The sequence below is a fragment of the Miscanthus floridulus genome, chromosome 4 (genome assembly GCF_019320115.1).
Source record: "Miscanthus floridulus cultivar M001 chromosome 4, ASM1932011v1, whole genome shotgun sequence".
Classification (NCBI taxonomy): Eukaryota; Viridiplantae; Streptophyta; class Magnoliopsida; order Poales; family Poaceae; genus Miscanthus; species Miscanthus floridulus.
The window spans coordinates 7,424,335-7,451,025 of NC_089583.1; the positions used below are offsets into that span (position 1 = coordinate 7,424,335).

The 26,691-nt window shown below is 44.6% G+C and overlaps 2 protein-coding genes and 2 pseudogenes across 3 annotated transcripts; 3 read left to right on the forward strand and 1 right to left on the reverse strand.

Moving 5' to 3' along the window:
* The first annotated feature begins 11,005 nt into the window (after positions 1-11,005).
* LOC136547990 (uncharacterized) lies at positions 11,006-14,512 on the forward strand (annotated as a pseudogene).
* A 3,003-nt stretch (positions 14,513-17,515) lies between these two features.
* Positions 17,516-19,016, forward strand: LOC136547991 (uncharacterized). Its single transcript, XM_066539663.1, has 2 exons — positions 17,516-17,896; positions 17,952-19,016. Exons 1-2 carry the CDS (start codon positions 17,516-17,518, stop codon positions 19,014-19,016), a joined length of 1,446 nt encoding a protein of 481 aa, XP_066395760.1.
* Positions 19,017-19,825: 809 nt separating this feature from the next.
* Positions 19,826-21,421, forward strand: LOC136547993 (uncharacterized; annotated as a pseudogene).
* A 1,593-nt stretch (positions 21,422-23,014) lies between these two features.
* LOC136550876 (F-box protein At5g03100-like) lies at positions 23,015-25,516 on the reverse strand. 2 transcript variants are annotated; one of them, XM_066542460.1, is made up of 4 exons: positions 25,228-25,516; positions 24,155-25,069; positions 23,996-24,051; positions 23,015-23,561 (listed from the first exon to the last, which is right to left on the reverse strand). In XM_066542460.1, the coding sequence occupies exons 1-4, from the start codon at positions 25,360-25,362 to the stop codon at positions 23,528-23,530; spliced, it is 1,140 nt and encodes a 379-aa protein (XP_066398557.1). In that variant the 5' UTR covers positions 25,363-25,516; the 3' UTR covers positions 23,015-23,527. The 2 variants fall into 2 exon arrangements, with proteins under 2 accessions (XP_066398557.1, XP_066398556.1); XM_066542459.1 differs by having other exon boundaries at positions 23,911-24,051.
* Between the last annotated feature and the right edge of the window lie 1,175 nt (positions 25,517-26,691).

Sequence of the window (26,691 nt, forward strand, 5' to 3'; positions counted from 1 at the left end):
TCCAAGGCCCAAACAGGATACATCACAATATATAGAGAAGTTCTTGCTTAAATCGGGCAAGATTAATACTGGAGCTGTAGTCAATCTCTTCTTTAGCTCTTCAAAGTTTGTCTGACATTTATCCGACCATACATACTTAGCATTCTTTTCCAACAGAGCTGTCATGGGCTTGGCTAGCTTGGAAAAACCTTCAATGAACCTTCAGTAATATCCAGCTAATCCCAAAAAGCTACGAATCTCACTTACAGTTATTGGTGGTTTCCAATTCAGTACATCTTGCACTTTGCCTGGATCCACTGCTATTCCACCATTGGAGACAACATGACCCAGAAAAGAGACTTCCCTTAACCAAAACTCACACTTGCTCCGCTTAGCGTACAACTTATGTTCTCTAAGCTTTTGCAAGACCAACCTTATGTGTTCAGCATATTCTTCTTCAGTCTTGGAGAATATTAGTATGTCATCTATGAATACTACCACAAATTTATCTAGAAACTCCATGAACACATTATTCATCAGATACATGAAGTATGCAGGTGCATTGGTCAATCCAAAAGACATAACGGTGCACTCATATAATCCATACCGTATAGTGAATGCTGTCTTGGGTATGTCTGAGTTTCGAATCTTAAGCTGATGATAACCAGATCGGAGATCAATCTTGGAGAACACATGAGCTCCTCTCAACTAATCAAACAAATCATCAATCCTAGGCAAAGGGTATTTATTCTTGATGGTAACCTCATTAAGTGAGCGGCAATCCACACACATCCGTTGACTACCATCCTTCTTATCCACAAAGATCACAGGTGCCCCCCACAGGGAAGAACTAGGGCATATGAAACCTTTTTCTTGCAACTCTTTTAGTTGTTTCTTAAGCTCTTCTAATTCATTAACTCCCATTCTATATGGACATTTAGCTATTGGTGCAGTTCCAGGTAATAATTCAATAATGAATTCAATGTCTCGGTCAGGTGGCATACCTGGCAAGTCATCGGGGAAGACATCCGGGAACTCCACCACAACACGATCCTGTTCATTGACTTCACCATCTAGCTAGTTTACTGTGGCTGTAGGCTGAGCTTGCACTACCACTTCCACACAGATTCTATCTCCGTTGAGTGATGTCACAACCACGGATTTCTCCTAACACTAAATCACTGCCCGGTGTTGTTTCATCCAATTTATTCCCAAGATAAGATCAATTCCCGCTGTTCTCAACACAATAGGCTTCACTTTGAAGTCTACCCCCCTTAAGGAAATGCTAGTTGAGGGGCTCTAATAAGAAGCTAGCATACTACCTCCCAGGGAATTTACTAGTATGGGGTTTTTCATGGCACACAAAGGTATGCTATGCATTCTAACAAAAGCTTGGGAGATAAAAGAATGCGAAGCACTAGAATAAAAAAGTATAGTAGCAGAAATTGTTGACACAAAATGTGACGTACTGTGCCTCACACACAGCAAGTCGGAAAGCGTGGCTTCAATTGGGCCCCCGGGTGCTTCGTGATCCGGAAACATGCCAGTCAGTTTGACCTGAAAAAAACTAACAAGGGATAAAACAGTTAAATGCCAAACCGGAACATGTCGGGTGAGACCAGACAGTTCCATATGTACGGACCTGAAGCCATTTACAACGACATACAGCTATAGGAAGCTGTCTGCCAACAAGTTTATAAACCATTCAGCTAATCGTAAGATGAATGCACGTAAAGATCCGATTGCCGAATGCATGTGCATGGGAAGACATGTTTGAACAAGTGAAACTAGTTATGAGTTAATGCATAACCAAGCTCAGCAGTCCAGCCGAGTTGGGGTCCATGAAGAAGAAACATGCAAATAAACACGATTAAACTAATCTAAAACCTGCATCTGCCGCACGATACCTAATTTCGTTAAAGCTTAAACGTAATTAACATGCATGAACCCACGACATGTGACAATCTAGATTAAAATAATTCAGCCATTATGAGCATGTTATCTATTTGCAAAGGTAATATGAAAAGCAATGATTATTGAAGCGTGAATAAAACCATAAGAGAGGGCCGAACAATATCAATCTAGATTGGGCAGAAGTGTGTTGCAAATATATAGAATATTCAAAACATGCAACACAGGATAACTTAATGAATCTATTTAGATTTTGCCGTATCTAATAGAGCCGATAACTGTCTTGCTTTCACTAAGCATATTGAGCAAACGCCTGTCGCACGGTGTCTACTCATAAACAAAGACTTCTTGATTGTCAAGCAAAGATCCGCCGCACGACCATTGAAAACAAACAAGACTACTTGCATCACGTCTAAATCCACCGCATGATACTAAACATGATAACAAGGTTGTCGGAACTTATGGAGGTCGACAGATCGATGACTCCTCTCGAAGAACTCGACGACACGACAAAAGGACTCGAAGGTTGGCACGGGGCCGGTTGTATTGATTTGGTTGTGAACACGATTACAATGGTCGAGGGTCAATATTTATACCCTAGACAAAACACGAGTCCTAGAAGACTACGATTTACAAAGGAACTATTAAACAAACTTGGAAACTACGATTCCTTGCCCTAAACTCTCAGAGTCCTTTATTATTACAACTTTCATCTTTTTGATCGGCTTTGCCTACCATCTTCTGCTTTCCCGAATAGAGTCACCACCTTCTGGAGTAACCGACCGTATAAGCATTTAGCCGACCGCTCATTTTGTTTGCCGAATATCCTTCTTCCCGCATGCAGGTCCACCTGTCATCCTCCAAAGTCGACCAAAATCTAGTGTTAACAGAGATAGAGTTGACGCTGAACGTACCCAACATGACCTCAGGCGTCTCCTGAGCTGCATCAGATGACACATAATTCACCTTCGCAGTGTGAGGTGGTCGGGCGTTGAACTTCTGATTGCTGGTCTAGTTCTGAGGTGCTTGTTGGTTCTGCTTCTTAGGACACTGATAAGCATAGTGACCTACTTCTCCGCATCGGTAGCAGGCATTGGGATTGTTGGGTGCACCACTCTTCATAGGAGCATTGTTGGGCACTCCTTGGCGTGTTGTAGGATTGCTGGTCTGTTGCGGGGGACGCTGATTTCCAAACTATTGCTGGTACTGAGGGCGTTGCTGGAACTAGTTCCGCTGAGGATACTGACCACGGTTTCCCTGGTGAGTTGGTCCTTGATTCCTCTGCTGGAAACCTTGCTGGGGATAAGCATGTGGGTGAGTGTTGCTTCCAGAAGCTTGCCCTTGGAGCCTTCTCTTCTTAGCTTCCATCTCCTTGCCCTTATCGTCAATCACGATAGCGTGATTCACCAAGGACTGGAAGTTAGGGTAAGTATTAGACATCAGCTAGAGCATAGCGTGATAGTTGTGCAAACTTGTCCCGATACTCCGCCACAGTCATTGATCCTTGCTTGAGGGATCGGAATTCTTCCTGCTTCAGTTCCACTAGTCCATCAGGAATATGGTATGACCGGAAATTGTCCTTGAATTCCTGCCAAGTGATTGCAGGAGCATTGTTGGGATGTCCAAACTGGAATGATTCCCACCAATCCTGAGCAGCTCCTTGGAGTTGCCCGGAGGCGTACAACACCTTCTCAAGGTCGTTGCATTGTGCTATGTTTAGTTATTTCTCCACAGCACGCAACCAATCATCTACCTCCATAGGGTCTGAGGCATGGGTGAATACCGGTGGATGACCTTTCATGAACTCTCCACGCTTATCTCTGACCTGAACAGGCGGTGGCCCTCTTGCAGGTTCATTGTCCAAGCGCTGCATCATAGCTTGCATCAGCTGCGCTTGCATTCCCAATATCTGTTCCATGGTCACAGGTGGCGGCGGTGGTGGATTTATGAGAGCATCACGCCCACGACCATGGCCTCTACCTCTTCATCCTCTTGCGGCCATCTGTTTTCCAACAAATGTGCAAAATTTAGAGATTTTTCTAATTATAGAGAGCTTACAAAAGATAAGAAACAATGCTGAGAATTTTCTGGACAAGATTCAAATTCAGCATTTCAGTAAAACTGTTATAACTCGAGTTTCAGAGATCCAACAAAGGTGCACCAAGATTTGTTAGAAAGCTTAGAACATCAGCTACAACTTTAATTTAGATCACTTTTATAGATTCTGACACACACATGGTCAAAAGTAGAGCTAAACCGAAACTGTTCTGAGTTCCAGACAGCGCAGGAACATCAACTTGTGATAGCTAGATCTCACAAACCTGAACAGATATTGACGTGATTCCAGAGACATTTGAAAGATACAGAGGTCTAGTTATCTCCACAAAAATTTCAGAGTTTTTGACAACCCAGATTTCGAGATATCAGATAAAGAACACAGGCTGCTCCAGAAATCAGAACAGCAGAGATAAGATAAAGCGAAACATCTGCATTAAGATTTTATTCTAAACTTAAAGTTCCAATCTAAGGAAGTTGTGGACATGCCCACAAACTTCAAGCAAATACCAAATCAACCAAGTTCACAAATTAAACATCTAATCAACCAAGTTCACAAGACCAAACAAGACTAAATAAGAAACACGAACTAACGACGTGGTAATCTAGATCAAGGCACCTAACACCTATGGAGCGGTGTCAATCATGGTGAAGGTCCGGCACTTCTTCTTGTAGATGGATGGCTGTCCAAGTTGAGCTCGAAGTTCATCCACTTGCTTCTGAAGGCGTCTCTGAGCCCTCTGAGATGCACGTAGTTCTCCTTTGACTTCCTCATCCACTCCCTGCATAGCGTGGACATGCTGCACTGTTGCTTCCAGAGTTGGGTCATTCTCTGGTGGAACCAAAACCTGCCAAACACCCTCATGATCATTTCAAGGAAGGAACCTAAAGTGATCCTCCCTCATGGCCTCAAAGCGACGACCATGGTAGTGGATGTAGGCGTTCTGTGCTGCATCCTCCATGCCATCCAAAGCATGGGCTCTCCTGGCAGGGGCACAGTGGACAGTCTCCACCTCATGTCCATTCTTGATATCGTTCTAAGTGGTGACCACCAGCTCTACCTTCCAGAAGGTAGCCTCCAATGGATGCTGGTACTCGGCGCAGTGGTAGCTGATGGAGGCGTGCAAGTCGGGGTAGTAGTCGTCCAGCACGTTAGTGAGGAGGGTGTGGTAGTAGGCCATCTCTGGAGCTGGCTTGAAGTAGTACTTGCACTTCCAGCCAATCTCCTCATCCACCACGGGAATAGCTAGAGATGGTGCAGGTGTAGGGGAAGTAGCCGTCGACTCCTCAGGTGTAGCTACGACAGGATAGACTGGCACAGCGACTGGGGTAGGAGCAGGTGTAGGCATCGGTGTAGCCATCTCCTCATCGTCAGAGATGATCACAATCTCCCTCTCTGCCTATGGGGCACGCGGGGTGAATATGGCACGATAGCCGGCGGTGCTGAGGCGAGCAGTCTTCGGATTATGAGACATCTATAGATTTAAAGTGAGATAGAATTAGAATCAACAATTTTAAATAATAGATTAAGGTATGAAAAGCATAAATGTTTTAATAAAATAACAAGAATAAGACAGTAAGCAAGAAACCAGAGGAGCAAAGATGCTAAAACGTCTGTTTTCTAACTAGGCTTGCGTCCTACAGTCAACACGGCTCTGATAACAATTTGTCACACCCAATTTTAAGGATAAAATTGAATGCAAAATACTCATGTGTGCCCAGGAATCAGTCACACACACAAGTCAACAAATCATAAAAAATATCATCACGGTGTCTCTTACATCACAAATAATAACATTAAGTAGTCTTACACAACACAGCGGAATAGTAAAGAATAACACTCTCATGGAATACCATTACAGGGAAGGTCAACTGGTTGACCACAAGCCTAAAAATCCTCCAGGAAATCCTCATACCCGTTGTCATCTGTTACCCATCCGGGATTTTTATCCAAATAAAGAAAATAAACAAGTGTAAGTACATCCCGTACTTAACAAGCTAACATGGGGTTATGAAGCTCAAAAAGGATTGACTCTGGTTTATTGCGGTTGGCATTTTTAGTACGACAAGCTTTTATTATAAGATATTATCAAATTATGCTTAGGCTCCCATTTAATCCCATAAGAACATATATCAGTGTAAAGTGTATCATATATCATCATAGAACATCTTAAATGAACATCATCAAGTATCCAGTTATTCTGTGAGTTTTCCGGGCCGCTCGTGATCGTGAGCACGGCTGTTATAACAGTTTGTTACCCTCTATAGAGGTGGTGCACATTCACCGCGAGTCATGATCCCCATATGCCCGGGCTAATTACTCCCATGTCACTGCCAAGGTGAGCGGGCAGGGTACACTATGAAGCCATTTCATAGGTTTCACTAACAAGTTAGGGCCGCTAGGTTTTCTTGGCAGGAAGATGTAGGAACCCCCCTTTCCTATGGCACATATCCATCGTGGCTATACTCATAGGAATAGAGGTAGCCCTATACCCAACGTGGCAAGCCCCATTTGCGCCAAAAAGTAACCTCTAACTAGCTAGAAAAGTTCCTATTACTGAGCTAAAGTCAGAGCCATATGACTCTCATGGTTGCACTGTCAGTCCCAGCTTTTGCCGATAGATAAGTCCTTATGGAGGGCTGGGAGCAACATGATCAAGAGTCATTTGCACTTTCGTCCTATGGAACAGTTGTTATAAATCATGTTAAACTCTTAGTTCCATAGAGTCATTCATTATCATGTAGATCAAGTTCAGTTAGAGCACTAGCAATCTACCCATATGCATTTAACCCATAGGAGACAAGGAACAGGGTAATCAATCACTAGGATGTCCTTACGGGTATCAAAATTAGACACATGCAAATGAGTAATTGATTAAAGTGAAATAGGACATCAAGGTAGGCCCATGCTATACTTGCCTTGGTTCACAAACTCGTGCTAGTCCTGCTGGTCGTCGAAGAGTTCTTGGTCTCCAACGTTTTCCTCACTGTCTGAACGCGACCAACACGGCAACATACAACATTCCAAAAGCATTCATGCAAAGCAAACATTCCTATCATTAGAACAGTACACCAACAGTATTGAAAACAAGATAAAATGTTTGTAAAAATAATCTACGTCTCGCTACGATCACGTCAATGCGAAGTTCACGAAAAACGGAGCTAAAATGCGAAAGTTATGATTTAAACGGGTTTTCCTATAGCAATATATTTAATTAAATCTAACCATGAATTTAAAAAGTTCCAAACTTGACTAACAGTGGTTCTAACATGTAGGTTATGGAATTACGAAGCTAACGCGATTTGAATGGATCAATTCAGAGCTAAAACGACAATTTTATAAGCGAAACAGTTCAAATGGCATTTCTGTGAATACTGAAAACGTATTTTTGACTTAAGCCGTGAAGTTTACATTTTCCAAACGAGATTGCGCACTCGGGGAACTACGCCTTGGACTGCGGGTTAGGACTTAGAAAAGTCTAGGGTCTCTTTTGCAAATCAGCCACACGAAGGGGTATCGGATGTTCTCGGCCGTTGGATTTAAAATGAACGGATCAGATTTGATCAGAGGAGGGAGAGATGAAGGTGGCCGGCCGGAACAGTGACGCCGGCGGTGAGCACCATTGTCGGCGGCGTGGAGGTCTCGGACACGCGCGGTTAGGGGGCTAGGGTTCACCAAATGAAAAACCGAGCGCACCGGGGTATGCGGGGGAAGAAGGGGGTCTCGGCCATGCCGATACGGCGGCCAAAAAACGCGGGTAGTGCGGTGGCCACCATGGCCGGCGGCCAAGGCTTGCGGAGCTCGCGGCCAGGGCATCTAGAAGCCAAGAAAAATAAAACAAGCGGTACCAGGAGATAGAGGGAGGCCAGGGGATTCTCACCACGGGGAAGAACAAGGACGGGGAGGCTCGGAGAAGGCGGCGACGCGGACGGCGAGGATGGTGGCCGGCGGAGCTCTTCCGTGCGGTGATTGTGGGGCTTCCGAGGCATGAACGCGAGAGAAAACGACGCGGGGGAGCAGCAGGGGGCGCGTGGGGGGGGCTCGGCTGCTATTTAACAAGGCCGAGGAGCGGGGGGGACGCTCCCACGACGCCCGTCGTGGGCGGCGGTTGCTCAGACGCCGGGCGCGGGTGGTTGCCGAGCCACGCGGGGACGGGAATGGCGCTAACATGTGGGGACGGACGGTCAGCGGCTGCGGGCGCGAGGAAGGCACAGCGGCTGGGCCGACAGCGGTGCTAGGCTGGCGGCTGGCGCTGGGCTGTGGGGAAAGCTGGGCTGCGGGGGAAGGAGAGAAGGCCTGCGGGCCGAAATTCAAGAAGGGAGGGGGAAAATGATTCCTCTTTTTTTTTCTTTTTCTACACTTTTCCAAATCCATTTTTAAATTCAAATTTCAATTCTTTTTGAAATCTTTAACAAATTCCAAGCATTCACAAAATGATATGCAGCAGCATGTATGCATCAAAAAGTTTCTAACCTTATTTTTAAATTTTAATTCCACAAAATTTATTATTTCCCTATCTTTTAATGCACACACATTTGCTTAAATAAATCATATTTACTAATTTTAAAAGAATGCAAATTTTAGGATGTTACAGTTGTCGTCATGGTCTTGTGGCCACATCGCGGCATGGTGTGACATGGTGCTACTGTGTCGGTCGTGGCGGCACTATAGGCATGGTGGTGGTTCACCAACCGTCCTACATGACGTGGTCCTCGCCATAGTCTTCGTCATCGCCTCTTGGTTTCCTGGGGCATCGTATAGGAGTTGGTAGCCGCCCTAGGTCATTGATCGCCTTGTTAGTTTGAGGAACTAAGGGCCACAATCCCGATCGTTAGGGTCATGGCTCCTGCCAGGTTGGATGGCCTCTAAGTTAAGGTCTTCGTCGTGGATCCCATCTCATGGTGGGTAGAATTGTACAAGCATCCCGTCGGGCCGTATCTAGACGGTGGGCTCCGTACCGGCCGTCACTGCCTTGGGCGGTGTTGTCTTGTCCATGCTGTGTGGTGTAGGGGGTGGCGTCTGACCAGACCGAGGTGACCGCTGTCCCCTTTGTCCTTGCAATGTCAGTGCAGCGTGCCTAGTCTTTGTTAGAGCGGGCAGGTTTGGCTAGGTGTGACCTCTCCCCATTCCTCCTGGGGTCGGGATGGCGGAGAGGTCGTGAGTCTCTCGCGCGTCGTGCGGCTGAGACAGAAGGAGGGGCTGTGGTTGATTCTGGCCTTGGCGTCAGGCCTGTTCTGCTTGGCTTAGCTGGGCCTCGGTCGCTCGGGCCTTCGCTAGCTGATGCATCGTGGGTGGCTCAGCCTGCTAGTTAATCGGTGCCTTGAGACACCTGGGGATCATAACCCCGACACATCATGATCCCACAAAATGAATGATGGGGGTATCCCTGCTTTAGTGTTGTTGGTTTTGAAAAACACAATCTTGAGTGTGGATTCCACCAAATTAACATAAAAGGACATATTTGACATAAATAAATATCTAAACCCTAGCTATAAGAAACCTTTGACTCCTCCATAAATGTAGTATACTACTACCTTGATAATTGCTATATATAAGATATTCTATCTTTTTCTATATAAATATTATAAAAGTAGTACAATAATTCAGTGATATCTATCTTTACATATATCCAAGAATTAAAGGCATGCATGTTAGTTGGTGGATGTGGGGTACTTCCCTTTGACTTCTCCATAAATGTAGTAAACTATTCCGCCTTACTATATGGTATATATCATTATTATACATAAAAATAGTAAATTAATTCTGTAATATCTATCTTTTGCTATAATATGGTATCTATCTTTTGCTATATAAATCTTGTAAAAATAGTAAATTGATGCTGTAATATCTATCTTTTGCTATATATATTGCATCCAAGAAGTGTTTTTATATATCCAAGAATTAAAGGCATGCATGTTAGTCTGTGGGTGGGTACTTCCCCATATTATATATAGAAGAAGCACATACAATGGAGTCCTAGACATACATAGTAGTACTACATACGAACCCCAGCCAGTCCCTGATAAACTGCTAGATCGATTAGCCTGAAGATGGCTGGGAAAGTAGCAATTCTCCTCCTGCTAGTGTCATTCGCAATGGTTTCTCCACACCAAGCGATGAAGCTTGGGTGTCACTACGTGAAAAAAGATTTGTAGGGACGCGTCCCTTTTCACTGTAAGGGCGGCTGGCTCTTTAGCCGCCCCTACAGTGGTGCTGCCAGGCCACACCCTGTGCGCTGGACACCAGCCGCCCCTACAAATGACACAGTAGGGGCGGCTGGTGTCTCCAGCCGCTCCTACAAATGGGGGTCATTTGTAGGGGCGGCTGGTGATTGAGCCGCCCCTACAGTTAGATTTTTAGGGGCGGCTCAATCACCAGCCGCCCCTACAAATGTGTACAGTATACGTAGCAGCCACCACCTTCTTCCTCCTCGGGTTACTCACTCTAACCCGAGAAAAAAAAGGTTGGGAGGCCTTGGACTCCTCCTAAAAATTGCTCTACTAAGGGGGGAGGTTTTGATCTCAATTCCTTTGGTGGGGAGGTTGTAGAAAGTAAGAAAATGCTATTCCAACTCTTTAATTGAAGTTTTAATGGTTGGTTAGTGAGTAATTTGATTATTGGTTTTCTCTCTCCTCCATGGTGCTTGAGCTTTGTATGTAGCAAATTAGACCCTAGATTTAAAGCTATTAGTGTAAATTAGGTAGAGAAATGAGCTTACACTCTTCATTAGTCGATTTTGCTTGATTTTAGACCCTAGATTACACCCTAGTTTGATTAAAGCAAATGCATGAGATCTAGTTCTAGATCTAGGTTTTTGTTTTTTTTATTTTTTTAATGAAATTGGATTTTGGGTGGCATGAAAGGTAGTTTTTTAGACCATTTCTTTGTGATGGTATATATTAACCATTTTATATTTCATTTCAAATATTTATGCGTTATATTAGTAGGCAGTTGATTAATTATCCTCTACCATGGAGTATATATAATCATTCTCAATTAATTAATTATTAATTTGACTCATTTCGTATATTTTCTTTGGTTGTGTTGTATTTTTAAAAGATGGAGTACAGAAACTCTTGGATGTATGATTCGTTAAGATTCGAGGCACCTTTTCATGAAGAGGTTGACAATTTTATTGAAGCCGCAGAGAAGCATGCAGCGACGTTGACAGATAATAAGGATACAATTATTTGTCCCTGCAAGGATTGCGAGAACACGGTGGCATTTACAGATTCGAGTATCATCAAAGAACATCTGATCAGGCGAGGATTTGTTCGGAACTACACAGTTTGGATTCATCATGGTGAAACAATGGCAGTTGATGATGATGGCGATGTTCTAGAAGACGATGCCGAAACCCTACAGTACCTGTCCCAATACTCAGACCAGCTTGCTCAACAAATGGATCATGACTTAGGCAATGATCAAGGTGGTGACATCCGCAATGAACAAGGTGGTGAATTCTGCAATGATGGCGGAGCACGTGAGGGGGATAAAGACGACAGTGACAATTTGGATGAAATGCTTCGGGCCATTGGACCAGAAATATTACTACAGAAGAGAGGTCTACAAAATCTAGAAAGGGTGACAAAAGCATCGAAGGAGATTGTGTATGGTGTAGAGAAGGGTTGTCCGACACACTGGACACTGCTACATTTTGTGCTTGAGCTACTCATCTTGAATGCTAAGTACGGTTGGTCGGACTACAGTTTTGATGATCTTTTGTGTCTCCTAGCATGGTTGCTTCCACAGCCAAACTCAGTTCCCGCCAACACATACTATGCAAAGAAGGTTATAAGTCCTTTAATAATGGGCGTTGAAAAAATCCATGCATGCCCCAACCATTGTATCCTCTTTCGTGGTGACACGTTCAAAGATCTAGATAAATGTCCTCAGTGCGGGGCTAGTCGGTACAAAGACAATAACCTTTACAGTGGGGGAGAAGCCTCCACGGGGAACAAGAGGAATAAGAAGGGTGGGAAAAAGGTGGTACAAGAATCTCAGCAACCAGAGAACACTCCATTAGGCAATGATGCAAAGAAGAGAAGAATTCCTGCCTTAGTAATGTGGTACCTGCCGGTGACCGACCGCTTGAGGCGTATATTCCTGAACCCTAAGGAAGTCGCGCTCATGACATGGTGGCAAGATGAGCGCAAGGTAGCAAACGATATCATCGCACACCCGGCCGATTGTAGCCAGTGGAAAGACATCGATAAGAACAATAAAGAGTTCAGCGAAGACCCAAGGAATGTACGGTTCACCTTGAGCACTGATGGAATGAATCCCTTCAATGAGAGGATGAGCGACCATAGCACTTGGCCAGTGATTCTGACCATGTACAATATCCCAACATGGTTGTGCTAGAAGAGAAAGTATCTTTTCCTCATGGTTCTAGTTTCTGGCCCTAAACAACCAGGCATTGATATGGACGTGTTCCTCGAGCCTGTGATGCAAGAATTTGAGAAAGTTTGGAAGCATGGGGTGCCGATGTACGATGCGTTCCTACAGGAGGACTTCACATTAAAAGCAATAATATTTGTCACTATCAACGATCACCCCACGTTGTTTGCACTGTCTGGATAGATCAAAGGAAAGACATGATGCTTAGTCTATTTGGATGACACTAAATGGGTTTTCCAAGATGGATCCAAGAAGGTTGTTTACATAAGGAACCGTCGCTTCTTGAAGATAGGTCACAAGTACCGTAGCAAATTATACATGAGATACTATGACAACACCCTAGAGAATGAACCCCCTCTGAAGAGACGTCATAATGGAGAACATGTGTACAAAATGGTGAAAAACATAAAGATCGTCTATGGAAAGAAGAAACTAGATGGAACGATCAGAGATAGAAGCAAACCTCCTATCGAAGGCGTACCTTTTAAGAAACAATCAATCTTCTTTCAGTATTTGCCTTATTGGCCACAACTGGAGGTCCCCCATGCCATTGATGCTATGCACGTGTAGAAGAATGTGTTTGAGAGTCTCATGGGTACCTTGATGGACACAGCCAAGTCAAAGGACAGACTAAAAGCACGAAAAGATATGGTGCAGCTCAAAGTGATGCCAGAACTTCACTCGATACTTGAGGATAATGGAAAATACACTCTGCCCATGGCTACCTACAACCTAGACCTACCAGAGAGGAGAACTTTATGCACTTTTGTCAAGGACATCAAAGTCCCGACTAGGTTTTCGGCGAACCCCAAGAAGCTAGTGTCGATGAAGGACTTGTCATTTACAAACTGCAAGGCTCACGATTGTCATGTGATGCTGACCATGTACCTACCAATTGCAATTAGGGCTATAAAGCCAGAGTTCTTGAGGATGGCCATCACCCGCATGTGCTACTTCTTCTCGAAGATCTCACAGAAGACCATTGGCAAGAAAGAGCTGAGTGACCTACATGATTTCGTGGTCGAGGCCTAGAACCAACTAGAGATGTGTTTACCTCCTGCTTTTTTTGATATAATGGTACATCTCATGATTCACATGGTTAATCAGATATAGGCTTTGGGCCCTTGTTACCTACATGAAATGTGGTCCTACGAGCGGTTCATGTCGGTTCTAAGCCGATACGTGCATAATCGTGCATACCTAGAGGGCTCCATGATAGAGGGCTATAGTAGCGAAGAAGTCGTCGAGTGTTGTCAAGAGTACCTGACAATACAGAAAGGGATTGGTAATCCTGATTCTCGTCACAAGGGTAGGCTAGCTAGGAAGGGAACCGGTGGTAGAAAAGAGTTCATAGACCAAGATTACAAAGAAGTGAGTCGGGCACATTACAGTGTCTTGCAGAGCTCTAAACTGATGGAACCATACATTGAAGAACACTTGGAAATCATTATGGTAGAGAGGGATGGTCGTTCAGATGATTGGGTCATAAAACAGCACAAGCAACGCCTAACTTCATGGTTGAAGGACAAGAACATACCGTCGGGAGAAACAATAGATTCTATTACCATCAGTAAGTTGGCAGAGGGTCCATCGAGATAAGTGACATCTTGGAATGCTTATGACATCAATGGGTACATGTACTATACCCACACAAAAGATAGTAAATGTGTGAACCAAAACAGCGGTGTTCGGATAGTGTCTCTTGATGAGGTGGGGCGAAAGACCCATTTCTTTGGCATAATTGAAGATATATGGGAACTTGACTATGGAAGGGGTATAAAGGTGGCCTTGTTTCGATGCCGTTGGATCAAGCAATATCAATTCAATGACATCGGTTTGAGGGTCGTGGACCTCCAGAACATAGGATACCATGATGATCCTTGGGTGCTCGCTTCACGTGTCGCACAAGTTTTCTATATGCCCGACCCGGAAAGTACCCACCCACCGAAGAAGAGAATTAAGCACATGGTTGTCCCTAGGAAACAACACATTATCAGAGTTGATGGCGTCGACGATGTTGAAGCCTACAATAACAACGATGAGATGTTGCTATTCACAGACTTTACTAAGAAGATCAGTCTTGTTGAAAAAAACCTACCCAAAGACATAATGCCATGGGAAAGAAAAGGTGTCAAGGGGAAAGTTGTCATGGCGGGGCCTACCTAGTGCACGTGTCTGCAAGACTTCATCTATGTATGTGTCAATTTTGTGTATGTGTGTGAGACTATATTTATGTATGTGTCAATTATCGCAGTTTTAATGAACACTAGTCAAAAAATCATGAATCTCACACATAGTTTATAAAACTACTTGTGATACATGCCATTTTGTAACTAATGTTTATTAACACTTTGTCAAATGCAAAAAAAGATCAAAATAAACATTGTAGATCAGGATGAGTACAACAAACTTGTTATTCATGAATTTTAAATTTGAAACCATTTAGGTTTTCAAAAATAGGTTTAAAGTTGTCTTTTTTTCAAATTCAAAATTTGAATCGTTCAAACTTTGTCAAATTGAAAATTGACCAAAATAAATATTGTAGATCTTGATGAGTACTACAAACTTGTTATTCATTACTTTTAAATTTGAAACCATTTTGGCTTTCAAATACTGGTATCAATGTTTAAACTTTGATTTTCTATTTAAAAATGATTTTGAAAAATATTTTTAAGGGTGGCTGGGGAACGGACCACCCCTACAAATGCCCACAGCTATATATAGGAAGGAGCGCGCCAGTGCCAAAATTTGGCTAAGTCTTGGGCGCGCTCCTCCATTTCGACGCCGTCAGGCTACCAAATTTCCACGCGCCGCCGCCGCCGCCATCACCGCCGCCGAGCTCCTTCACGTCGACCCCCGCCCCTGTCCTCCTCCTCCTTGTCCGCGCCCCGCCCCTATCCTCCTCCTTGTCGGTGCCCCGCCCCCGTGCTCCTTCGGCGCCCCAACCTTGGAACCCTTGCTCCGGTGCGCCGCCGCCACGGGAACCGCTAGGAACACCGCCGCCGAGCACCTTCACGGCGACCTCCTCCTCCTCCTCCGGCGCCCCATCCCAGAACCCTACCTCCGGCGTGCCGCCTTCACGGGATCCGCTCTTGGAACCCCACCCCTGTGCTGGTGCCCGTGCGCCACCATGGTGCCCCTGGTGCATGTGTGCGCCACCGTGGTGCCCCTGCTAGTGCCCGTGCGCCGCCATGGTGCCCCTAGTGCACGTGCGCCTTGCTGGTGCACCGTCGTGGTGCCCCTGGTGCCCGTCTGCCGGTGACCTCGTGCCTCTCCTTCCGTAAGCCCGTCAACCTCTCCTTCCCCGGCCCAGGCGCTCTCCTTCCTCGTCCTCCAAAGGTACCTATGATGAACTGCTCCCTGTGATGCATGTGATGAACTGCTGCCTGTGATGCTTTTGTTTTGTTGCCTGTGATGAGAATTGAGAACTAAGCAGATGCCACTGCCAATGATGCCTGTGATGAACTACTTATTTCCTTACTGGTATGCTGCCTGTGATGCTTTTTTTTGTGAAAACTGAGCATAATGCCACTGCCTTTTGGGTGCTATTGCTGTTAACTGAGCACAATGCCATTTAGTCTATTTGAATTACCTGAGCACAATGCCATTTAGCCAAATTCAATTTTGTTAGCTGCACATTTTACTTGCTGCTACCACACTCTACTCTACTCTTGTCTCTACATTGTCTCTCTACTCTGGTAACTGAACATTTTGGCTTCACTTTGTACTCTGCTGGTACTGTACTACTACTATACTACATTTGTTTGATTGCTGCCTATGATGCCACTGTGATGGAATGGGATAGATTTTAACTGAGCATATGCCACTGCCAATGATGAAATTCGATGAATTTTGCATGAATTTGAGATAAGAGACTGGGTGACATTTAACTGAGCACTTGCTACATGTGATGCCATTTTTTTGCTGAGCAAATGCCAAATATACATCTTCCTGTTAACAAAGCACTTGCTGCCTATTTCTATGATGCTACTCTACTATGTGGTTACTGTTGCTGTACTATGATGCATATGTGATTTAGGATCTAGTTTTGACACTGTTTTATCTTTGTGGCATTTGCGATGATGATTTTTTTAAACTTTAAAAAATTTGCTGAGGCAGTGGCATATGCAATGATGTCTAGACTTTTTGTGCTGAGGTAGCGGCGATGAGGATGAAATGTCCCTATGCTTGTGTGCTGCTAAACTAGGACGGCTTGTATCTCATATACAAGCAACCAGTGATGACAATAATGGGCAAATCTGAGCCAAATATGTAACTGATTCAACAATCTACTACTACTGTCTACTACTATGTGCTTGCTGCTACTGCTGTTCTATTGATCTACTACTGCCTACACTCTATTGCCTACTGCTGCTGCTATACTCTGAATTCAATTGTCTTACTACTACTGCTGCTATGCTCTGAATTCAATTGTCTTACTACTACTTATACTACTACTGCCTACTCTACTACTCCTGCTGCTGTCTATACTACTACACTACTACTTATACTACTACTGCCTACTCTACTACTCCTGCTGCTGTCTATACTACTACTTATACTACTACTGCCTACTCTACTACTCCTGCTACTGTCTATACTACTACTTATACTACTACTGTCTACTCTACTACTCCTGCTGCTGTCTATACTACTACACTACTACTTATACTACTACTGCCTACTCTACTACTCCTGCTGCTGTCTATACTACTACACTACTACTAGTACTACACTACTACAGCTACTACTACTAGCTGATCTGCTACTCTACTACTACTTGCTGATCTGGTTGTCTATACTACTACACTACTGCTAGTACTAAACTACTACTCTCTCTACTCTATGTCACTACTCTCCTCTTTTACCCCCTCCCCTCTCCTCTCCTCTCCTCTCCTAAGACCATTGCCGATGATGAATTTGTCCAAGTCCATACTTATATGGAATATGATTTGATGAATAAGAACTTGTGAGGAACTTGGCATCATACCAGCCGCCCCTACATTCCCTTCTCCTCTCTTCTATGTTCTGATGCCTTGAAGCTCCAAGTTCATGATCAAATGATGATTGACATGTTTCTGAGGCCTCTCTTCACCTTTTCAATTCTTATACTTTGTCGCGTATCTAAAGCACTCTTTATTTCTTGCATATATTGGAACAAATCTAGAAATGTCGCAAACAGCAGACGGTGCAGCCCAAAGCATCGAACATGATGAACAGCCACCCGAAAGAGGGCAAGAACCCGAGGACCAGCTTAGTCAGGAGCAGTTCAATGATGAGTTACAAAAGGATCTAGAAGTGATGCTTACTCAGGAGGAGCTTTGTGAGCAGGAAGGGGGACCAGAGGGAAGAGAAGGAAGAGAAGGAGAGACCGATGAAGGCGAACAAGAGGATGATGATGAGGGTGATGCCAAGGACGCGGAAGGGGGATATTCAAGTCCTGATTTCCCTCCAACTGAACCCAGACGAAGGCCAACGGAGGATGAATTGGACAAGGATTTTAACCCGGACGATGAGTTAGGGATGATGCCTTATTACCTTGAAAATTTGGCTAACACTTTAGCAGTGTTACCTCTGCTAACACATTGACCTATCGTTTATACAGGTCCCTATAAAACCTCCAAAAAGACGACGTTGGCGTCCAGCACGTTTTGTCATACAAGATGGAGTAGGGAAAAGGAGTGCAGAGGCAAGACCAGCAGAGACTGACAATGAGGTCTCTGCTCCACAACCTCAAGGCACATCCACAGCCTTGGGTACCGAACCAAAGAGGAAGCGAGGGGATAGAAGGGCAAACCTATATCATGAAAAGGCATTGTATGTGATAACAGAGGTCAGGCCTGAAGGGCAGATCATTAAGCCAGAGAAGTATAGAAGTCGATTCCGTAATGTGCTCGGTTACCTAGTAAGAGATAATCTCAACCCAGCAATCCCTAATTGGAATAGTGTACCTGAGTTGAAAGAGAAGGAGCTTTGGGATACGAAGGTGGCGATCAACTTTAGGTTTCCAGAGGGCAAGAGTGAACTGGTCAAAAGTCATGCTTTCAAGATAATGGGGCACGCATTCCAACGTTGGAGGTCGGACCTAAACACAAAGTATATCCAAAAGGGGTTAACTCCATTCCACGAGTTTGGCGAAATAACTCAGAGTCAATGGGAGACTCTAGTGGCCGAGAAGACTTCACCCGAAGCGTTGGCCCTTAGTAAGCGTAATAGCGAGCAGGCGAAGCAGAACAAACACCCCCCTTGTCTTGGCCCCGGTGGCTACGAGGGCAAGCGAGAGGTGTTTAGGAAGATGGATGAAGAGGCTGAAGCTTCTAGGAATACAAAAGTGAAGAAGTTGAGGCCACGCCTCAAGCAATGGATATATGGAAGGAGTACGGATTCATCCGGTAGTAGTCTAAAGTTTCCTAATCCGGAGACCGAAGAGGTAGTATCAAGGATACTGAAATATTCTGAAGACAAGGAGAAGGGCATATTCACTCCTTCCAGAGAGAGGGATGAGCTTAGCCTTGCCTTGGGAAATCCTAAGCACACGGGCCGCACTAGGGGGCTAGGGAAATTGACTACCTGGAAGAAAGGATTCAAAGAGGACATTGACATGTACAAGAAACATGGCAGAGACAAAGAGTCTAATCTTGCGCTACAAGTAAAGGCTCTGGTTGATTAGGTGCTGCAAGAGAAAGGTCTATCTACGGAGCCAGGAACACTAATGGGGCCGCTAGGAGAACTGCTTTAGTTGGCAGCCCTCTAGATGTTCCCAGCAGCCAAGGTTCCACTGCAACCACTACCGCCGTTGATCGCATACGTGAGCCAACTAGCTGCAGCTTGCTTGTTCTGTTTGGCAGGCATCAGTCTATGGTTGAGGTGGCAACTGGTGTGGCACATCCTCCGAGAGGCAAGTGGCACAATAAGGACATCCCACAAGACTACACTAGGGTCGAGGTGCATACCATGAAGCCCGAGTATGTGTCGTGGAAGATAGACCACCCAACACCCGAGGGGCTAGTGTTACTCGGAGATGTCATGAAGCAATTCATCCTCTGGTACAAACGGGACATTGTATTGACTGCTTCTTCGCCAACCCCGTTTGATGTACATGTGTAGCGAGGTGTTGAGGACGGGGAGGTCTATTCACCATCTCATGACCACCACAGCACATACATGCCTCCATCTTCCCTGACTCATAAGGATCCTGATGAGCACATGCCTGGCACATCACAACCTTCTCCAGCTCGTGTTGAGCAAGGCCAACTGGAGATGCCACATCTGTCTCCAGCTCATATTGAGCAAAGGCATGATGAGATGCCACATCCTTCTCCAGCTCATATTGACCAAGGGCATGATGAGATGCCAAGGACTTCTCCAGCTCGTGCCGAGCAAATGAATGAGCAGATGGCACAGGAGTAAGATGAGGACTTGCCTGAATGGGAACTCCAAAAGAAGCATCCCATTCACATAAGGCCAGTATATACTCTGATGAAAGATGTCACTTTAGCCAGCAAGTGGTATGCCCATGACCAGTTCAAGCCTGAGAACCAAATTAAACAAGTGAAAGGGCATGCTTCTGAGAAGGCCGTTACTAGCAAACTCCACCAAACGGCAAAGAGATATCCAGAAGTTGATACCATAAAATGGTCCAAGGATTACCCGAAAAAATATGAAAGAGGCAAGCTCTTCCTACCAAACCATGTCATCCAGCGCCTGCCACATGGAATGAGAAGGTTCCATGATTGGTACTTGCGTGTTGTCCCAATGAAACTAGAAATCATACAAGCATACGTCCCTGCTGGCACATTTGGAAGCCCATCTGGGCTAATTGTCTTTGACTTCAACGATGTCCAGACATGCTTTCACCTTGGAAAAATGGAAATGAATCTAATTCGCACCTACGCCCTATAAGTCCTCGCCCTCTAGATATGATATGAATCTAATGTTTGGATTTTGTTGTAACTAACCCACCCCGTGATCTGTAGAATGCAAACACACATTGTGAAACAAATGCCAAGTCTGAGCTCCGGGTATGTAGACCCTCAATCTATAGCAGCAACAACTTTTAATTACCCCAAAAACTAGAAACTGGATGGCAAAGAGCTGGCCGCTGGGAAGACGGTTGCGGAGAAAGAGCAGATCCGGCAAAAGCAGATAAGGACTGAATCCATTAAGGTTGCGGCATTCATTGCACAATCTTTTAAAAACCTCCAGCATAACCAGATGATATGGCTACCATACAACTTCTTGTTAGTTCGACTCTAGACCTAAACCTGTGTTCCATATATTTTGTTCGATGCAAAAGAGCTTATGTGTTTGTTCTTTGACTAAATTCATGCAGCGACCACTGGATTTGTATAGGCATCGATGTCGGGTGGAGCATGGCATGGGTCTTTGATTCAGTAGATTTTGAACGGGCGACATACAAGGATTTCGTAGCGATTGTCAAGACGTATACACATCAACAATCCTCATTAGCTTTTATATGTATATATATACTAGTAACTTTCACATTTGGATACTAACAAGTTGCATCTGCTAACATCATTTGAACAGGGCATTCAGGCACTATGTCACATTCCATGGAGGGAGGCATTATCCAGAAAGGAAGGAAAAGTTGGTTGTCAAAACTATGTGTGCGGTAAGTGTAACTAACTTTGGTACTTCATTACATGGCTTTCAATAGTATTACTTAACATTTTGATATGCAAAACACACAGTGCCCCAAACAGAGGCCTAGGAGTCTACATTGTGGATACTACGTATGTGCTATGATGAGTAATACAACTGCCTACCGGAGACACCCTAGTCTGGTAAGTTTGAACCACTTCTCCCGTACGTAGTATAGCTCATGTTATGAAGTACTAGGCATAAACTTGTTCTCTTGTAGTGGAGAGAAGAGAAGCACCATAGAAGGGACGTGTACAAGGATGACGAACTCTTAGAGCTAGTCGGCGACCTTTGCAACTTCATATTAGACCAAATTGTGAATGTCAAAGGCGATTACCATGATGTACTGACTTAGGTAGTAATCCTACATATCAACACCTTCGTGAGCTTGAAAGGCTAGCTCTAGGCCGATGATAACAATTTGATGGACTTGTGATTTTGAACTTGTGGATTGGACTATGTAATGATAGATTTGTGAATTATGACTTGTGATTTGAACTTGTTGATGTATATATGTATAAATGTGGTGGTTCAGATCTGAATTTGAATTATATATTCTGTGGATGTATATATGTATAAACTGTGGATGTATATATGCTGTAGACATATTTGAATTTTTTAATTATTTTTTTTACTGAAAAATGCACTGTAGGGGCGGTTCTAGATTGAACCGCCCCTACAAATAACAACTGTAGGGGCTGCTGGTGCTTTCAGCCGCCCCTACAAATAACCTCTGTAGGGGCGACTGAAAACACCAGCCGCTCCTACAAATCCATTTGTAGGGGCGGCTGAAAACACCAGCCGCCCCTACAGAGGTATTTGTAGGGGCGGTTAGGGAGCCACCCCTACAGAGGTCCTATTTGTAGAAACCCCAAGAAAGAGCGGCTGGCGCAGTGTGTAGAGACTTTGAGAAGGCGCGCATCCTTCACGACTGCAGAGACTTCATCAGGCCCGGAGGTAGGTATTTGATCCCACTCCGAAATGGCACTGTTGCTGGGCCGTGCGAGCCGTGCCGTGCCGGGCATGGACATGCCTTGCATCCTCACGCCTGTCGAGAAGAAGGAACATAGTCAAGGCAAGGTCCTCGGCCTTAGCAATGCGTGTAGGTAATTGGGCCGGCGAACTGATAAAATCGGGTTATGTGCATGTATCTTTGAACAATAATGAAAATAGAATAAATCATGTGTCTCCTTTTTCTGTTGAGCATGTATGTCATTCATTATTTCGGATGCAATGTACTTGTGACTTGTCCATTAGTTTACTAGTACAGGTGTGACGTCAACAGCAGTTGTGATTCATGTCTCCGGTTTAAGAGAGACGGAAATTATGAGTTGGCGAATTGCGCATTGTTTAAGGGTATGTTTAGATTTATTAGTGCTAATTGTTAGCAGCTAAAATTAGCACTACTAGATTCAGACGACAGAACTAATAGCTCGAAATGAAGTACCTAGTTAATAAAAAATTATGGTGTAGAAACTTGTCAACCAAACACTTTCTAATTTGATCAAACTTACCTAAGTTGAAGTGTGGCTAGGGGGAGCACACATCCTCTAGTATTAGATGATGTGGATAGTTTATATGGGAAGTAGTAATTTGATCCTCTAGTGCTAATTTGATTGAGTCATCCTGAGGTCGAGAGTTCGAGCCTCTCTCACCCCACTTTTTCTCCTTTTGTTTTCCACATCATTTATTTAATTATTATTAGTTCCGAGGCTGTAGCCTCGTGTTTTCCACATGTGATATTTAAATCCTTATTTTCAACATTACATGTTGACACATAACACCATTTACTATTTTCACTTTTGTGTTCCACATCATTTATTTCATCAGTTCCGAGACTGATGACACATAACACCGTTTACTTTGGTTCATAAATTTTTATTCTATCATCAATATAAACAACTCTCCATGGTCATTCATGGGTTGCAAAACACCTTTTGGAAACGTTTTCAGACATTACTACTAGCACCATTCATAAATATACTTCTGCATCCCAGGGGATGCCACGAGGCATCCAACACATCACAAAATATAGCAGTCACTTGAACCATCAGCTACAGCATCATTTAAAAGTACAGAGTTCATCCCACAAATCTCCACCAACATTTCTTCACTACACTCAGAAGCTACCAGCACCTAATTCATAGAAAGATATTTTCTGAACATTACTTAGGGCATGCATGCATGAGCTGGTAATCAACAGCAACCATGATTTTGTTATTGTTAGCACACTAATCACATAATGCTGAGCTTCACGGTAGATGGACCTCAGAGCATCTTGAGATCTCTGCGCCACCACTCTTCCATAATTGCACCTCAGAGCATCTTGAGATCTCTCACTTTCCGATATGCCCAAGCCTCTGTCCATGGCTTGATGTGTCTCGATTAGAAGTGTCTTCAGCACAGGTGACCTCCTTCACAGAAACAGCAAGAATTTCACCAATTTTGGTTCCCCACTAAACCCTTCAATCCTAATAGTCCTGAGACTTGCAGCTGTAAAATTCTTGGGCCATCTAATCTTCAGCATCTTCTGTGGTCGCAGGTTGCCATGAACCTGGAAGTAAATAAACCAGCATGAACCAGTAGAAGGCTAAAAGATAGTGGCTTCAACGCTAGCTTGAAAAGGTATCAACTATGTAGCTATGATTATATTGTTTACAGGTGGGTATAAAATGTAAACAAGAGCGACATATCTATGTATAGCAGCAAGCAGGGTTCTTTCCTCCATACTAACAAGTACCCAGCGATAAATGATGTTCAGAGTTCAAATTTGTAGGAGAACAGTGTAAACTTGGAGTATAGCAAATATATACGATAACTAAAACAGTGGCCACTCAGGTGGTGGGGCCTACAAGGGAATGGGAAAAGTACAAAATCCGATTATTTAAGACCAACTTATAAACCTCCAGATTAAGTGTTTCAACTAAAGGAGCAGCTTGAAGGACAAGAGCCACAATACGAATGCTCTTTTTCCAAGCCCTTACACACCATGTAATTTCCTTCAAAACAGCAAACCTTCCATTGTGTTTTAGCACACGAGATGCCTGGAGATAGCCCAAAAATGAAATAATGAGAAAACAGAGACTGCTTTAGCAAGAACAAAAATTCTACAGATGTTATACAACCACATGATGGTTTCTTACATACCTGCAAACGTGATGAACACGGCAATGTCAGCATTTTGAGCTTATTCGGAAATTTATCTAAGAGAGCTAAAGTGTGATGCCACATCCCGCGGAAACAAGCAGTTAGCTCGCAAAGAACTGGCGCACACTCAAATTCAATATCTGCTCTTCGACTTGTGTATGAGAAACTCTCCATCTTTTCAGCATGAATACTGATACTTCTTAATCTCTGGCACCAATGAACTTCCAAGTTCACCAATTGTGCACGAGAAGCTCTGAGATCAATCAATTTATGGCATGCTCTCAGATACAAGTTGTGTAGAGCATTACAGCTGGACATGATACTCAGAAGAACCTCATCAACCATTCGCACATGGCAGAGTGACAGGGAATACAGATAAGAAAATCCATTGAGGTTTGCAGGTACTGTTTCTAAAATGCACTTGCAAAGAGACAATACATGCAATTGACAGCCACCCACATCAGAAAACTGCTTCAAAGGGAAGACATATGCCTCTGTATGGTCTGTGGCTACCCTGCCATGCTCATCACAAAGGGAAAGGGTGAGTGTTTCTGCATGGGATGCAACTGCAAATGCAACCCATCGATCTAGCTCAGAAGCATGAGCTGAGCTTAGTGGGAATTCGACCTTGAATTCCTTGAGTTTATTGCCCTTATGATGGCTTAAAAGTTCATTTACTTTGCCCACAAACTTTGTAGCTTCCGAGTTCCAAAAGTCAAGATTTCCATGATTATCTGAATTTGGGGGCACTTGCATCCCAAAAGTATGCATGTCAAGGATGAAATGGTCCACAGATTCCCAGAGGTGTCTCCATCTGGTAGAAAGAACATCGGTCACTGCAGCCTCGCGTACAGTCATCAGTGAAAGGATATTGATCAAAATGTCATCTGGCAGTGAACTGATCATATCAGGATTCTGCACATAAAATAGATTCATAGGTGTTAAGGAATTTTACTGCAGAGGTCGCCATTGACCGGAAGAGCGGGGGGTCGATGGCGGCAGGTTGTGGCCCAACCAGGAAGGAATCCGGCCAGGGAGCAGGAACCTGCCTAGACTCGCACCAGCGCACTCACACCGAGCAACGCAAGGTCAGGGAGGTCAAGGCAGGCGGCGACGGCGCCATTGCTCGCGGCGTGTTCAAGCACGGCGCCGATGACCTCCAGCACGCGGAGCCGCTCCATCCGATCCCACGCAGGCGGATGCGTCATCGTGATCCCCCATAGCCTGAGCTCCTCGAAGCCCGCGGCCACCCCGATGGAGTCCAGGTGGCCCACCTTGTCGGCTATGGCGGCAAAGTCCGCCTGCTTGAGCACGCGCAGCGTGCCGCCCGCGCCGTGAGCCACTGCACAGAGCCAGCACGGGAACAGGGACGACGCTGTTAGTTGATCTTCACCCATAGGCCCAACACCCTATTGGACCCTTATATCTGCTCCTTGATTAAGGGAGCCCAATCCTAATCCGGTTGGTGGATCCCTATCGCACAACACACATAAAAAGAAGGTGGGCGTGACGGCTCGGACTAAGAGGTTCAACGGAGCCGCCACCCACCTACAGAGAAACCCTAAACCGATTCAAAGAGCTGCTGCCAGCGACGGGATGTGCCCCCAACAACCTCCGTCGTTCCCTTGCAGGTCTACACCGGACTGCCGTCTCGCCACCGAGCCGGAGCTGCCCCTACACCGGCGTCTACGCTGCTGCTGTGCCACAACAGTGAAGGCAAGAAGGAGCTTACCCGATCCTATGATCACAGAGGTACACACATCGATCCTAACAATGGCATCAGAGCCAAGGTTGCCTCTGTATCCCTAACCCTAACCGGGTAAAAGAAGAAAGAAAAACCACCGCCACCGCGTGGGGGGAAAAGATGATAGCACCGCTGTTCTACATCGGCGCACGGCAAGAACAGAAGAGATCTGTGTTCGGATCAAAGAAAGAAAGGAAGAAAAGAAAAGAAAAGAACAGGGGTCGGCACACGAACCCTAACCCTAACCCTAATCCCCACCTTCGGTTCAGAAAACAGAGATCAGTCCAAATCGGAGAAAGAAAAGGGGAAGAAGGGAAGAGATTCGGATGAACTCCAAAAAGGAAAAGAAATCAAAAGAAAATGAAACCCTAACCCTAATTTGTAACCCCATCCCAAATCAGGTTAATCCCAAAAGAAGAAGGGGAAGGGAAGAGATTCGGAACCCTAACCCCCTCATCCCAATCGGAATCAAACCCGAAAAGAAAATAAACCCAAACCGGATGAAATCCGAGCACAAGAACCAAAGAAATGAAGAGGGGAAGGGGATAATCTCGCAGATCTTGAATCAAACCAAAAGAAAACAAGAATATGGTTCAACTGAACCCTAACCCAAGATCAGGTTCGGGAAAAGTGAAGAAAAGGAACATCCAAACCCTAGATCGGGTTTTTGGGATAGAGAAGAAAACATGGTTTCAACTGGAAACCGAACCTTAAATTCGTGAAGACATCACGGGGTAAATAAACAGTAAAACCCTAAAGAGGAAAGAAACCCTAACCCTAACTATCCCCAATC

What these genes read in the sequence shown, in the direction of transcription:
- LOC136550876 (XM_066542459.1), bottom strand. Translation starts at nt 25,362, where the DNA reads ATGACGCATCCGCCTGCGTGGGATCGGATGGAGCGGCTCCGCGTGCTG. An exon ending in CTGACCTTGCGTTGCTCGGT is followed by an intron (nt 25,070 to 25,227) that starts GTGAGTGCGCTG and finishes TTTTATGTGCAG; the next exon opens with AATCCTGATATGATCAGTTC. An exon ending in TTGAAACACTTAATCTGGAG is followed by an intron (nt 23,562 to 23,910) that starts GTTTATAAGTTG and finishes ATTTACTTCCAG; the next exon opens with GTTCATGGCAACCTGCGACC.
- LOC136547991 (XM_066539663.1), top strand. Translation starts at nt 17,516, where the DNA reads ATGTCGCAAACAGCAGACGGTGCAGCCCAAAGCATCGAACATGATGAA. An exon ending in CTTATTACCTTGAAAATTTG is followed by an intron (nt 17,897 to 17,951) that starts GCTAACACTTTA and finishes TCGTTTATACAG; the next exon opens with GTCCCTATAAAACCTCCAAA.